The sequence below is a fragment of the Paramisgurnus dabryanus genome, chromosome 24 (assembly GCF_030506205.2).
Source record: "Paramisgurnus dabryanus chromosome 24, PD_genome_1.1, whole genome shotgun sequence".
NCBI classification, from domain to species: Eukaryota; Metazoa; Chordata; class Actinopteri; order Cypriniformes; family Cobitidae; genus Paramisgurnus; species Paramisgurnus dabryanus.
This window is the reverse complement of record NC_133360.1, coordinates 1,903,373-1,917,575: the sequence shown is the minus strand read 5'-3', so window position 1 is coordinate 1,917,575 and position 14,203 is coordinate 1,903,373. Positions and strand designations below refer to the sequence as shown.

Genomic DNA, 14,203 nt, shown 5'->3' with positions numbered 1-14,203 from the left:
TCATTGTTGTTTCCACACTACACTGGTGTTGGCACAGAAATACAGTGTTAAAAATTAACACTCCTAATTTAAAGTCAACACCGGTGTAATGTGAATTCAACAATGTTAAGTGTTAAAATACTGATTAATAGCCACTTTTGTTGCTAATGGGTTGTTTATATAAAAGACAAATGACAAGAAATATTGCAAAACCTCTTTTTATTAAAGTACATCACATTTAATATTTACATTGATACACACAACACTTTGCATTTAACACTGCTTATTTAAATACCTCAGCTACAATTAGAATACAGAATACAGTATGGAATAATGAAAGTTATCTTATACCACAGCGCAGTGACATGAAAACCACTTATTATAAGGTCTTTAATATATCAAATGAGAGTTTAAAAAAAATTAGCCACCCTACTCAAAACTTGAACATTAAAATACACTGCAATTACCTTACTGGCAGGCAGAAATGCTTATACTTCACAATACTAAAGATTTTTCCATAACAAAACAGACATTTCAATTCAAAAGACGTTTCATTTTTCTTAAATACGTTCCAACCTGGTATTTAGTTCTGTAGTTGTTTTACTCATGATGTAGCGGAAGGCTGCATCAGTGGTCTTCATCATGGAGGGAATGGCTTTATGATGCAAAAATTCTGGATGCAACTTTTGTTCCCAATGCAGTGCAGGCAGGGCTGTGCTGATTCATCCCCCTCAAAGCATAGATTGATGCTAATCACCTAAGAGTGTTTTAAAAGAGTGTATTTGATGAATGTATTTGATGTGTATTTATGAACTTGTATGTATTTACATGGGGTGAACAATGCAAGCAAACTAACTGCTGAATAAATAACTAGAACAAAATACTAAAAAACTTACACAGCACAATCAGTAGCTTCAGTTGCACATTGACCCTCTTTCTTCTTTCTTCTTTCTTCCTTTCACAAATGAAAGGCAAGAGGTGAATGAGCCAGGGAAGAGCTGCCACATCACTGTCCCGTCCTAGCAAAACAGAATTTAAACACCATGAGTATACAGTTAAACTTTAAAACCGTAAAAGTAGCAAACCCATGTACACTTACCATATTTAAACTCCTGTTGACCAGACAGAGGGTCATCCATATTGTTGTATGTTGGCTATTTTGCAATACATCACCTCAGCATATTTCTGCAGATTTTCAAAGACAAAAAGAGTCAAGAAAATACCAAAAAGGGTGCAGTTTTAACCGTTATTTAAATCAAAATCATCTCAGTATAATAAATCATGTTAGAGCCAGTGTACAGTACAAATGTACTGTGTGTACTCACATAACTAGTTGGTAAGCTCTTATCCTCCAAACTGGGTTAAGGAATAACAGTTCCAGAATTCATGGGTATGCCGTATTCAAATATAGTCTGGTAGGGTCCTATCACAAAAAATGACAATAAAGACTCTGAAAACTCAACATTCTTTTTATATTAAAAACCGCACTCAAGACAATATGAATCTTCATTTATACATTTTCAAAATAGTAATCAATTTGATTGCTATTTAATATGATATCAATAGCAAAACGATGTATGAGAAGATAATATCTTTATTAAAGTTGGCAGCAGGTCATGTGAGTTTCTTTCCAGATTAATAATAATAATAATAATAATATGTACAAAACTACATATACTAAAAAGATTGGTTAACTGTTCAGTTATGTCAAATAAAATGATTTATATGTATAAATATATTACCTTCTGTAATGAATTTATATAAGTATTAGCAGTCGTTTCTCATTGGAAGTCATCCATGTCAGGTCTTCTTTAATAAACTGCCCTAAAAACAGCATCTCTTCTGAATGATTTGAAGCACTCGTTGTGTACTTTCACCAAACTAGCATCTATAATGACAGAAAAACAAATGTTCGCCATACACGTTTTACACTTTCGTATGTATTTGCCATTTGCATCTGTCTGACATCTAGCGCCACGAAAAGCTTACAACACACAATGCATCCAATCTGTGCATACAAATGATGATATATTGTGAGGTTTTGGCCAAATTAATTGTTGGTTTGGCGATATTTCCCCTGTTTGCATACATCTTAGAAAAACACATGACAATGCGGTTGCGGTTTTCTCCGTGTTTTTCAGTAATTTGAATAATTAACCGATATCCGTGCACTCACGTGCATGTAAACGACCTCGTTAACTCACGGTATCTAGCCTATATGATTACCTCATAACGAGCATCATATGGTGAATAAACGAGCTTTCATTTAACTTAATTTCATACCTTCAATTTGTAGTGCATGTCGCGTTTTATCATGGTTCAATTCTTTCGTTCATATCTCCTGTTAAAATTATCCTTCTTGGTTTTAAACTTTTAGCTAGCAGTTTAACTTTATACTAAACTAACAAGGGAACAACGTAACACAAGGTAGCTCTGATTAAACTGAACCAAATAACGAACAAAGGGGAAATAAAATGGGAAAAATATCTTATTTAGGTTTTTTGGCATATGGCTGCGTAGAGTCAGACAGAGAAATAACAGTTTAATTTAGCTAAACCATGTGAATATTATGAGACTGATTTACCTGATCTCTTTAGTCCTCCTGTGAAAGAAAATGGCGGTAAAATCCCTGACAGGATATGTTTAGTGGAGGCGTGGCTTGATTTACACCGCTCAGAGTGAAATCTGATAACACCCTTGTTTTACACTGACACTGTCGTGAATATAACACTGGCCTAGCAATGGCAGTGTTATTTTATTACCAGATAGTGTTAAAACAGCATCAACACTGTGTATTTAACACCATCCCTGAAAATTTAACACTGGTGATTTTGCTGTGTACACTTCAATTTTAACATCAAATTTCCTGTTCAATCAAATGCTCTCTAAACGCTGAAGTGTGCCCCCTACACAACACAGAACCTGTGCTTAAAATAAATAAATAAAAAAACACACGCACCTAAGATGAGACACTTGTTAATACATTTAACCCCTACATAGTGCACTATAAGAACCAGTAAGAAACGATTTGGAGTGTATAAATTTGCTTTTCATTGGGGTGAATAAAGTCTGATATACCTTAATATTATAAACACCACTGACAAGTAGAAGGGAAGACAAACACCACTACATACACAAACATATATTGCACATCAATGTTATGATTGTTTTTATCCTGTAATAGCAGTTATTTATATATATAGACTTTATTTTAATACAACTGTGGCGCTCACAAGCTGTCAAGTGTGGCTTTCCTGTCATATATAAAACACTATTGGTACTCAGTCCTAGTTGTTTTCATGTAAACACACTGCTGACATGAACTGACATGTCTGTCTATTAATGTCCATATTTAAAGGATGTAAAATTAGGCAGCAAAGTTTCTTTTGTTATATGAAATTCCAACTAGAGATGGACCGATTTATCGGTCAATAAAAGCCATTTTAAACACTTCACATCAGTATCGGCCGATAGTCATGTCTGATATGTCAAATCAAAAGAGAACAGGAAAATGCAATGAATTTGAGCTCTGTGTATAGAAAATGTATTACTAGTTCAATGTTTAATATTAATGGTCACTATGTAGCAATTTCCCGGACAAACACACCTTACAAAAAATCATTATTGGTGTGTTTCTTGAGACAATGGCACTTATATATTTTAAGATACGTCAGTGCAAGCTGATTTCAGTTAGGACAACTCAAACAAGCATTTTAATTTAATTCTTCAGAATTTAGTTAATGCTAATTAATAGTTCATATAGCCATCAAACTATCAGTATTGGTGAAAAAATTAATTATGCATCTCTAATTCTAACATTATTTGGTTTTTATGACTGATGCAATTATAGTATTTTTAAATAAAGCTGTGATTGTGCAGATTGTACAGAATTTTGGTTTGTATGAAACGTTATATCAAATAATCTTTTAAACAATATGAACATTTAGTTTTAATGATCTTAATATGATCTTGAAGTTTTCATAAGATCCATTTTAGTAACCACACTGAAAAAAATTATTCATTCAATTTACTAATTTAAGTGGATGCAATCAATTTATTTAAGCTACATAAAGTTTTTTTTTTTTTTTTTTTTAAATGTAGCTTAAATAAATTGATTACAAGCACTAACTGAGTAAATTTAATGAATCATTTTTAGTGCAACATGCCCTATAATAATGTATATAATAATATTATAAAATCACAATAATAAATCTTTACTCACCTCAGTTTACAGTTTGAGCTCTTTAGTACTTCATAGAGCTGCTTCAATGACGAGCCGTTTATATAATTGTTACTCAGATTAAGTAACATCAATGTTTTTGTCTCAGACAAAGTTATAGTTAAAGAAGCAATATCTGCTATTTTACACTTATTTAGGCTGGGAAGAGACAAAGAGAGATTATTTTACTCTTACCAGACCATATATATCATTTAAATAAACTGAAGAATGTTCAACAAATCTAATCGGTTGCTCGTGGAAAGCCTGAATGCACATCTTCTCTAATACACCTGTCAATCATTCAGTTAGAAAAAAGGTTTTTGTTTTACTCACTATAGTTTCTCCAGTTTGCAGTCTGAATGTTTGAATAGATCACATAAATGTTTTACTCCTGAGTCCTTAATTTTATTTTCACTGAGATTCAACTCTTTTAAATGTGAAGGGTTTGAACACAGAGCTGAAATCAGTTTTGCAGGCCTTGTATATTTAATACTGCATTTACACAACCTGCAGAGAGAAAATAAAATGAGTTATGTAGTTAAATAAACCTGTGACATTAACTCTGTGTGCTGGGAGCCATAATTGTGTAGGGTCCTTGTGTCTTTAAATAAAAGCTATAGAGTACACTTTAAGCACACAATAACTTATGTAGGCTACAGTATAATGTATGTTACTAACTCAAGTGTTTTCAGTTTAAGTTGTGAATTTCTCAGTAGATCACAGAGACAATCAACTCCTGAATCTCCCAGTTTATTTTCACTCAGGTCCAGATGTCTCAGGTGTGATGGGTTTGAATTGAGAGCTGTAGTCAAAGCAAAAAAACCTTCATCTGTGAAACCACAAGCTCTTAATCTGCATTGAGAGAGAGAGAGAGAGAGAGAGAGAGAGAGAGAGAGAGAGAGAGAGAGAGAGAGAGAGAGAGAGAGAGAAAGAGTGACAGATAAAATTGAATTGAGAGAGAGAGAGAGAGAGAGAGAGAGTGACAGATAAAATTGAATTGAGAGAGGGAGAGAGAGAGAGAAAGAGTGACAGATAAAATTGAATTGAGAGAGAGAGAGAGAGAGAGAGAGAGTGACAGATAAAATTGAATTGAGAGAGAGAGAGGGAGAGAGAGAGAGAGATAAAATTGAATTGAGAGAGAGAGAGGGAGAGAGAGAGAGAGAGAGAGAGAGAGAAAAGAGAGTCTTTTTACAATGTAAAAATCATAAATCAGAGCGAATAACTGATGTTGGACTGTTGAATTCCTACATACCAATGCACACTTGAAAATATATTTGGGTCCAAAAACTAATTTATACATTTTCCCCATTGTCTTCTCTTCCAGTTCTGTTGTGAACCACATCCACAATTTTTTTTCAAACTTACAGCGTGCTTCTCCTTCAGACTGTAAACGAAGTTTGGGTGCACAAAAACCCAGCTGACTTTGGTCTTGTGCATGCAGTTCACAACAGAACTAGAAGAAAAGACAATGCTGAATAAAGTCGTAATTTTGTTATTTTTGGACCAAAATGTATTTTTGATGCTTCAACACATTCTAACTGACCCACTGATGTCACATAGACTACTTTGATGATGTTTTTATTAACTTTCTTGACATGGACAGTATACCGTACATACATTTTCAATGGAGAGTCAGCAAGCTCTCGGACTAAATATAAAACATCTAAATCTGTTTTCTGAAGATGAACGGAGGTCTTACGACTTTGGAACGTCATGAGGGTGAATCATTAATGACATTATTTTCATTTTTGGTTGAACTCTCCCATTTAAAGGCTTTTTGTGGTTTGTTTTGTGTTGCTAACGTTATCCACTAAAGGGCTCTGATTCTACCGCTATTCATTTAACTGTAAGCCCTCAACCATTTGCACTTTAATTTTTTTTAATTGTCCCTAAAAGACAACAAATATTGCCAAAATGCGCAATATGGTTTATTTATGGTAATTTGTTACTTTCCGTCCACCAATCGCTGCTGTTTTTTTTCGGAGAGCTGAAGGGGGAGCGGAATTTGCAGTGCAGCAGAGAGCAGATTAAAGTCAAGGCAGTGAGGTAAGCCAAATCCTTCTAAATAAAAACTACATCAGTAACACTGACTGTTCACACGCTGTTGGTGGCTTGTGACTCGACAGCTCGAATGTTTAAGTAAATTTTCAATAAAACAGTGTTGGGTGTGGGTCCTCTGTTTCAGAACCTGGCAAAGCTTTATATCAGAGTTTGAATCTGGGATTACCATCTTCAAAAGTTTTTTTCCGTAAATATTCACTATTATGCAAAAGTCTTTGGTCACCACCAGCACAAGGTGTATTTTCTGGTTGTATTTGAATCTGGTGTGAACGCACCATTTCTGAAACTTTGATGGTTGTAAAAAGCGGAAGTTGAGTGACGTAGTTATCTTGATTGGCAGAGGTGTCATTCAATCAGCAGTAACCATTCCATTCGCGCAATTTACCTACCTTTTCCAGTTTGTAAGATTTGTTGTTGTATTTTCTGAATTGCCGTTGTGTTTTCTGAATTGCTGTTGTGTTTTTTTAATTGCTGTTGTATTTTTTTAATTGTCGTTGTGTTTTCTGAATTGTCAATTTGTCACTGGATTTGTTATTGTGTTTTTTTGACTTGTCATTTTGTTTTTCATTTGCATTTGTGGTTTTAATTTATTGTTTTGATTTTAGATTTGGTGTTTAGTTTTGCACTTCTTGGCCACTGTAGAATTGTAATTGAAGCATACACTGTTACTAAGGTGTTTAAAAATATATAAACAAAAATGCAGCAGGCCCTGACAACCTGTCTGCCTTATTTTTAACAACTTTTGCAGAAGAACTATCACCAGCCTGGCACAAATTATTTCAGCTTTCTATAGATACATGTACAGTACCAAAACTCTGGAAAAATCTATCATTATTCCAGTACCCAAAAAGGCATGTCCACAGGTGAATAATGACTATCAGCCAATGACCATCACTTCTAATGTTTTTAAATCTTTTGAGAGGCTTTTGATAGAGAAACTTCACACAGACGTGGAAAAAACTTTAGATAAATACCAATTTACAAATCGTAGTTCATGTGATGCTATATAAACTATTATGCACCTAACTCTGAAGCACTTAAAATGTCCTGCTGCATATGCTAGACTGCTTTTCCTTGTTTTAGTTCTGCTTTTAATTCAATTCAGCCAGACATCATTCTTAGGAAACTAGCTCAGTTAAATGTAAATCCTTTTTTAATTAGATGGTATCACTCCTTTTTGTCAAACAGGCCACAGCAGGTGAAGTTCAACTCTTCTCTGTCTGATGAAGAAGTGTGCAGCACTGGCGCCCCCCAGGGGTGTGTCAGTTCACCTCTCTTGTTCACACTATACACCAATAGTTGTATCAGCTCAGAGCCAAATCAATATATAGTAGAATTCTCAGATGATACTGTTCTTCTTAGGTTGCTTACTAAAGAAAGTAAGATGAATATTCACCAAGATGCTGTGGACAAGTTTGTCAATTGGTGTGATTCACACCATCTACAAATTAACACAAGTTAAAAACTGTGAAAATATTGGTAGACCCTAAATCAGTTGGAGATCAGAGCCCTGTGGCCATCCATGGTCATGACATCAGGCTGGTGACATCTTTTAAATACTTAGGAGTGTTTATTGATAATGACTTGAGTTGGCGTACACATGTTACAAATGTTTGTGCTAGCATCCATCAGCGCCTCTATTTTTTGTGCAGACGTAATTGTTGTTCTATAGAAAATTTACATAATATTTTTACAGACCTCTAACATTCTGAGTCCATCTTTCGGTATGGTATCCCCAGCTGGTTTGGAAATTTGACAGTTAAATAAAAAACCCAGATTTTTTATCTGGTTAAGACAGCAGGAAAGATCATGGGTGCACAGCACCCCTTAATTCGCAGGAGCTTTTTGACCAGACAACAATCAGGCAAGCTAAAAGATCATTATATCAGGATAACTATTATGTGTTTTCTGAGTTTGAGCTTTTGAACTCAGGAAAGAGGTACCGGGTTCCTTTGTGCAAAACAATAGGTATAAACGCTCATTTGTTTCTCTTTCAAATAATCTCATAAACCAGCAGTAATGAAGCTGAGACCATGCACTTATTAATGTTTTGTACATTTGTGATTGAGTGTTATTTATGGTCATGATATGATATCATTTTGCACTAAATGTTTTTAGTAACGGTGGACTACAATTTTGCACAGCTCTTTGAGAAGTCTTAATGTTTTGTGTACTCTTGTTTTTTAACCGTTTTAACTCTGTATCTGTGTTGTGTCCTTGTCTTTAAATTGTCCTGTAGCATTAACTACCTTTTTAAGGTCATGCCACAGCATCTCAATAGGATTGAGGTCAGGACTTTGACTAGGCCACTCCAAAGTCATTTTGTTTTTCTTCAGCCATTCAGAGGTGGACTTGCTGGTCTGTTTTGAATCATTGTCCTGCTGCAGAACCAAAGTTCGCTTTAGCTTGAGGTCACAAACCGATGGCCGGACATTTTCCTTCAGATTTTTTTGGTAGACAGCAGAATCCATGGTTCCATTTATCACAGCCTCAGACCATCACACTACCAACAGTAAAATATGGTGTTGGTAGTGTGATGGTCTGAGGCTGTTTGATGTGCTTTTTCTAAAATGTAAATGAAATATTTTTCTATTACGCCAGAAGTAATGGGACACACACCTTCCAAAAAGTTAAACTTCAACAGTCCACAGAGTATTTTTCCAAAAGTCTTGGGGATCATCAAGATGTTTTCTGGCAAAACTGAGATGAGGCTTTATGTTCTTTTTGCTCAGCAGCGTTTTTTGTCTTGGAAATCTGCCATGTGGGCCATTTTTGCCCAGTCTCTTTCTTATGGTGGAGTCATGAACACTGACATTAACTGAGGCAAGTGAGGCCTGCAGTTCTTTAGATGTCGTTGTGGGGTCTTTTGTGACCTCTTGGATTAGTCGTCGCTGCGCTCTTGGGGTAATTTTGGACAGCTGGCCACTCCTGGGAAGGTTCACCGCTGTTACACGTTTTTGCCATTTGTGGATAATGGCTCTCGCTGTGGTTTACTAAAGTCCCAAAGCTTTAGAAATGGCTTTATAACCTTTTCCAGACTAATAGATCTAAATTACTTTCTAATTTGTTCCTGAATTTCTTTGGATCTCAACATGATGTGTAGCCTTTGAGGATCTTTTGGTCTACTTCACTTTGTAAGGCAGGTCTTCTTTAAATGATTTCTTGATTGCTAACAGGTTTGGCAGTAATCAGGCCGGGGTGTGGCTAGAGAAACTAACTCAGGTGTGATAAACCACAGTTAAGTTATGTTTTAATGGGGGGGCATTCACACAGGGCCATGAGGGTTTGGATTTTGTTTCCCTTCATAAACATGCAAAACAAAATCAGGAATGGGACCAACACTTTTATAAATATATTCTTATAATAGTTGTATTTGAGAGTGTGGATGATGCAATAGATGTTTCCTTACTTGAGTCTCTGTAGTTGACATTGAGGTTTCTTGAGTTCATCACAGATCTGTTTGACTCCTGAATCCATCAGACGACTGTTGTTCATCTCAATCTCTTTCACACAGGAGAGAACAGCAGCTACAGCTAAACATTGTTTCTCTGTCAGCTCACAATCATTCAGTCTAAACAGAAGAAACATCATCATCATCATCATCATCATCATCATCATCATCATCTACTAATACATCTGACAGTCTGTTCTATACTGTACTGTATGAAGAGTCAACTCACATGATTTTCTTCACTTTACTATGAGAGTCCATCAATAGAGCTGAGAGTTTCTCTCCATCCAAATCTCCCAGTTTATTATCACTCAGATTCAGTTCTTTTACCAGTAATGGATGAACATCAAGCACTTTACTCAGATGATCACAAGCTTCTTCTGCAGCACCACTCTTCAAAAATCTACAGACACAACAACATCACTTTACATCTCAACATCTGCAGTAAATGTGTTAATAAGAGTAAAATATCTTCTGTTAAAGTTTCATGAGTTCTGTTTTTAACAGAGTCTGAAAGCAGATCGATCTCTGCTCTGTTAAAAATACTACCATATATTTATAAATGTGTGCACAATGCAAAAGTGAACTCAACATATAATTTAATGGATTATGATGAAAAGTGACAGAGCTGTTGACAAATGTTAGTAAGTCAATTTTGGAAAAAATCTAGTTAAAAAAAGAACTTTCTACCCACGCTTCATGATGTGTCAGATCAGCACGAGTAAGATAACTTTTGTGTCTTATTGCTCTTAATAACTCAAGCAACATCAAGCAAGTCTTGTACTTTATTTCCTCATTCCTACATATTTTAAAACCCCAAACCAAAACTTCAGAGTTACGTCCAATGAACTCACAATAATTTTATTAGGTTTAAGATTTAGGATGGTATACATCTCAGAAAACTTCGAAAAAGAATAATTTTAGATGTTTAATTGCTATTTAAAGCAGAGATTCTCAACTCTGGCCCTCCACTTTCCTGTAAAGTTTAGTTCCAACCCAGTCAAACAAACCTGAGCAAGGTATTCAGGAATACTATAAAATTGTAGGCAGGTTGTGTTTGATGAAGGGTTAAAGCTAAACTCTGCAGGAAAGTGGCTCTCGAGGGCCAGAGTTGAAAACCTCTGATTTAGAGTATTAGGACTGCTAGACAAGGGCTTAAATGTACTTAGTTTTATGAAAACCTCAATTAGAACTAAAATCAACATTTTTCACTTATTTTGCCTGTAGCTTAAAATTAGACTGTGTGCATTACCTCTCATTTAAACAGCATGGGTCACAATTAATGTTTTGTAGAAAACATTATGTTCATCATTCCAATTAATAATTTCCAGTCTGTAAAATTGTATTTGTCTGCTTGACAACATTTCATATACCTAACATCAGATTTGTGCCTGATGTGTTAATATTTGAAAGCTCTGCTCACCTGACTTTCTTCAGTGCACAGTTTTGATCTTGTAATAAATGATAGATGTGTTTGACTCCTGATTCTCCAGGATCATTTCCACTGAGATCCAGTTCTGTCAGATGTGAAGGGTTTGATCTCATGGCTATATATAAAGCAACATAACCTTCTTCTCCAATACTACAGTCTGATAGTCTAGAGAATGAAAAGAAGTTAAGTCAAACAGATTTGTTCCTGCCTGTTGCTTATAAATATCAGTGGTGGCATCACCAGAAAATAAGGCAACATGTGTCCTAATGTATAGTGAGCCTGACATACTGTACACGATTCATGACACTGATTGAGGCACACGTAATGACAAGATGATTAACGAGGAGACAAGGGGACAGGTCAAGAGACAAGACAGGAGAGCACATGGCACGCCAAAACAAACAATGGCCATGTGCTTCCACACAAAACACATGGGACTGTCATGATCCTGACACAAGACCAGAAAAGCATGAATGAGAGAGGCAGGATTGTGACTCATTTTATAAAAAAATTCAAAATAGCATAGATTCAAAATGTCTAACCCAGGAAAACTATATCAGTATTGCAAGAGACCACTGTCATGAATGCTCAATGTATTTAAAATTTAAAAGAAAAACATACATTTTAGGGTATTTAAATCTATATTGGTATATATTGGTATTTAAATCTGTCTCTCTTGTCCAGTTTCGCCACTTCTTTCCTGATTACTTTGAGGGGATGGTCTGTGGAGACTGTGAGCGAGTCGTTTAAACGGGAGTAGGAGTAATGATGGGTTTAAATGGACGTGAAGTAATATTATGTCAGAGTCCGCTGCTTGTGTTGTTAGTAAACATGCTGCACAGTGTTTCTCTGATATTTCAGCGCATTTGACATTGTGCTCAGTACCTCAGATTAGATAAATAGGCGGAGAGAAGGCGGCCGCGTGTGGCTGTTGGAACACATTCAACCACATGTGCGTTTACACTACAAAAGCAATCTGATCGACAGGGGTTTTGACTACCTCTGAATGTGGTTGAAAGTGGATGAGCTAAAAATGTTTTGAACACTATTTACATAAATGACATCATGGAGTGCGATTCGTCATTCGCCATGAAATTAGGGGAGAAACATTTTTTCCAAACATAAAGTTCAAAAGTTTTAAACACAAACAAAAGTAAAACTTTGAAGTGTTGGTGCTGCTAAAATAGTTTTCTGGTGTTAATCTTATTATGGTTAAAGATCAAACTATTCTCCATTTGTGTGCCACATTTTATTATTTTAGATCAAGCAGTTTCAAAACCAGTGTATACAACAGAGGTCAAACCCTGAATTAAATCTTTTCACAAAGTCAGACTGTTTCAATAGTAAAATAAGAATTAAAATTCTGCATCAAAATCAACAGACTTTATTTCTCATGAAAATTGTTATAATCAGTTAGATATTTACACATGGATATAAAGAAGCAGTACCTGAGTTTCTGCAGTCTACATTGTGGATTTGTCAACAGATCAGAGATCTTCTTCATTCCCGAGTCTCCAAGATTATTTCCACTCAGATCCAGATGTCTTATATGTGAAGAATTTAGCTTAAAAACTGATATCAGATCAGCAAACCCTTCTGCTGTAATAAAGCTGTTGCTCAACCTAAAGAGAAAGAAAACACAATTTATGTTTCTCAATTTAATTCAAACAAAACAAACATCTACACGAGCAGAAGAACAAACATCTTTACTGATTTCAGTTCTCTAAATCTTTTTTATGCGAGTCTTCATTAGAATCAGATGTCACACAATGTTAGATGAAATTTAAGAAGAGTATTGTAATCCTCACATGAGTGTGTTGAGTCTACAGTGTTTATCCTTCAGTAGATCACAGATCTGTTTCACTCTTGTTTTGTTTAGTTTATGATCATTCAGATTCAGATCTCTCTGGAGTAAAGGATTTATACCAAGAGTTTCACTCACATCCTTGAAGCCTTCAGAAGCAAAAGAGCTTTTCAATAACCTGAAGAAAAACATATTTGAGACACCATGTCTTCTTGTATAACAAAACAAACTACTTGCTTACATGTCTAAAAACTTATAAAGAAGTAAGAAGTAGAAAGAAGCTTATTGTATCTGTTTTTGACAACCTAGTATCATAATGAAATTTAGCAAGGAAATAATAAATCAATTTCAATTTACAGCTCACCTGACTTTCTTCAGTGCACAGTTTTGATCTTGTATTAAATCATAGATGAGTTTGACTCCTGATTCTCCAGGATCATTTCCACTGAGATCCAGCTCTATCAGATGTGAAGGGTTTGATCTCACAGCTGAACATAAAGCAACATAACCTTCTTCTCCAATACTACAGCATGAGAGTCTAGAGAATGAAAAAGTTTTTATTAGCTCTTATAAGTTTGAATAAGTTTCTGTAATGGAGTTTGGCACACAGTCAAATGCACTACATTGCCAAAAGTTTTGGGACACATTTCCAAATCATTGAATTCTGTCCCAATCACTTCCATAGCCTCAGGTGTATAAAATCAATCACCTAAGCATGCAGACAGCTTTTACAATAATTTGTGAAAGAATGGGTCGTTCACAGGAGCTCAGTGAATTTAAGCGTGCTACAGTGATAGGTTGCCACCTGTGCAATAAGTCCATTCGTGAAATGTCCTCACTACAGAATATTCCTAGGTCAACTGTTAGTATTATAACAAATGGAGGCAACTGTTAACAACAGCAACTCAGCCACGAAGTGGTAGGCCACATAAAATCACAGAGCGGTGTCAGCGTATGCTAAGGTGCACAGTGCGCAGAAGTCGGCAACTTTCTGCAGAGTCAATAACTACAGACCTCAAAACTTTGCGTGGGTCTTCAGATTAGCTCAAGAACAGTGCGTAGAGAGCTTCATGGAATGGGTTTCCATGGCCGAGCAGCTGCATCCAAGCCTTGCATCACCAAGTTGAATGCAAACCATTGGATGCAGTTGTGTAAAGCATGGCACCAATGGACTGTAGAGTAGTTGAGACGTGTTCTCTGGAGCAGCGAATCTTGCTTACCTGTCTGGCAATCCGATGGATGAGTCTGGGTTTGGCG

At 35.7% G+C, this 14,203-nt stretch overlaps 1 protein-coding gene and 1 long non-coding RNA gene across 12 annotated transcripts in view; one reads left to right on the top strand and one right to left on the bottom strand.

Moving 5' to 3' along the window:
- The window catches only part of LOC135721127 (uncharacterized), a 192,112-nt gene extending 191,845 nt beyond the window's left edge, over positions 1 to 267 (top strand). The window contains exon 5 of the long non-coding RNA XR_010521420.1: positions 208 to 267. This is a non-coding gene — a long non-coding RNA (uncharacterized lncRNA). The remainder of the gene's footprint in view (positions 1 to 207) is intronic.
- The window catches only part of LOC135721124 (uncharacterized), a 126,139-nt gene that overhangs the window by 1,461 nt on the left and 110,475 nt on the right, over positions 1 to 14,203 (bottom strand). For 9 of the 11 annotated variants that reach the window (XM_065243283.2, XM_065243287.2, XM_065243285.2 and 6 more), the window contains 9 exons: positions 13,311 to 13,484; positions 12,951 to 13,124; positions 12,591 to 12,764; positions 11,134 to 11,307; positions 9,940 to 10,113; positions 9,669 to 9,830; positions 4,877 to 5,050; positions 4,532 to 4,705; positions 4,202 to 4,357 (listed from right to left, as the gene is read on the bottom strand). In XM_065243283.2, the coding sequence (XP_065099355.1) occupies positions 4,202 to 4,357; positions 4,532 to 4,705; positions 4,877 to 5,050; positions 9,669 to 9,830; positions 9,940 to 10,113; positions 11,134 to 11,307; positions 12,591 to 12,764; positions 12,951 to 13,124; positions 13,311 to 13,484 (1,536 nt within the window). Of the gene's footprint in view, positions 1 to 596; positions 737 to 875; positions 999 to 1,078; positions 1,165 to 1,304; positions 1,403 to 1,721; positions 1,868 to 2,563; positions 2,582 to 4,201; positions 4,358 to 4,531; positions 4,706 to 4,876; positions 5,051 to 9,668; positions 9,831 to 9,939; positions 10,114 to 11,133; positions 11,308 to 12,590; positions 12,765 to 12,950; positions 13,125 to 13,310; positions 13,485 to 14,203 lie in introns of those variants that run through there. The other 2 variants (XR_012335915.1, XM_073813456.1) reach the window with 2 other exon arrangements.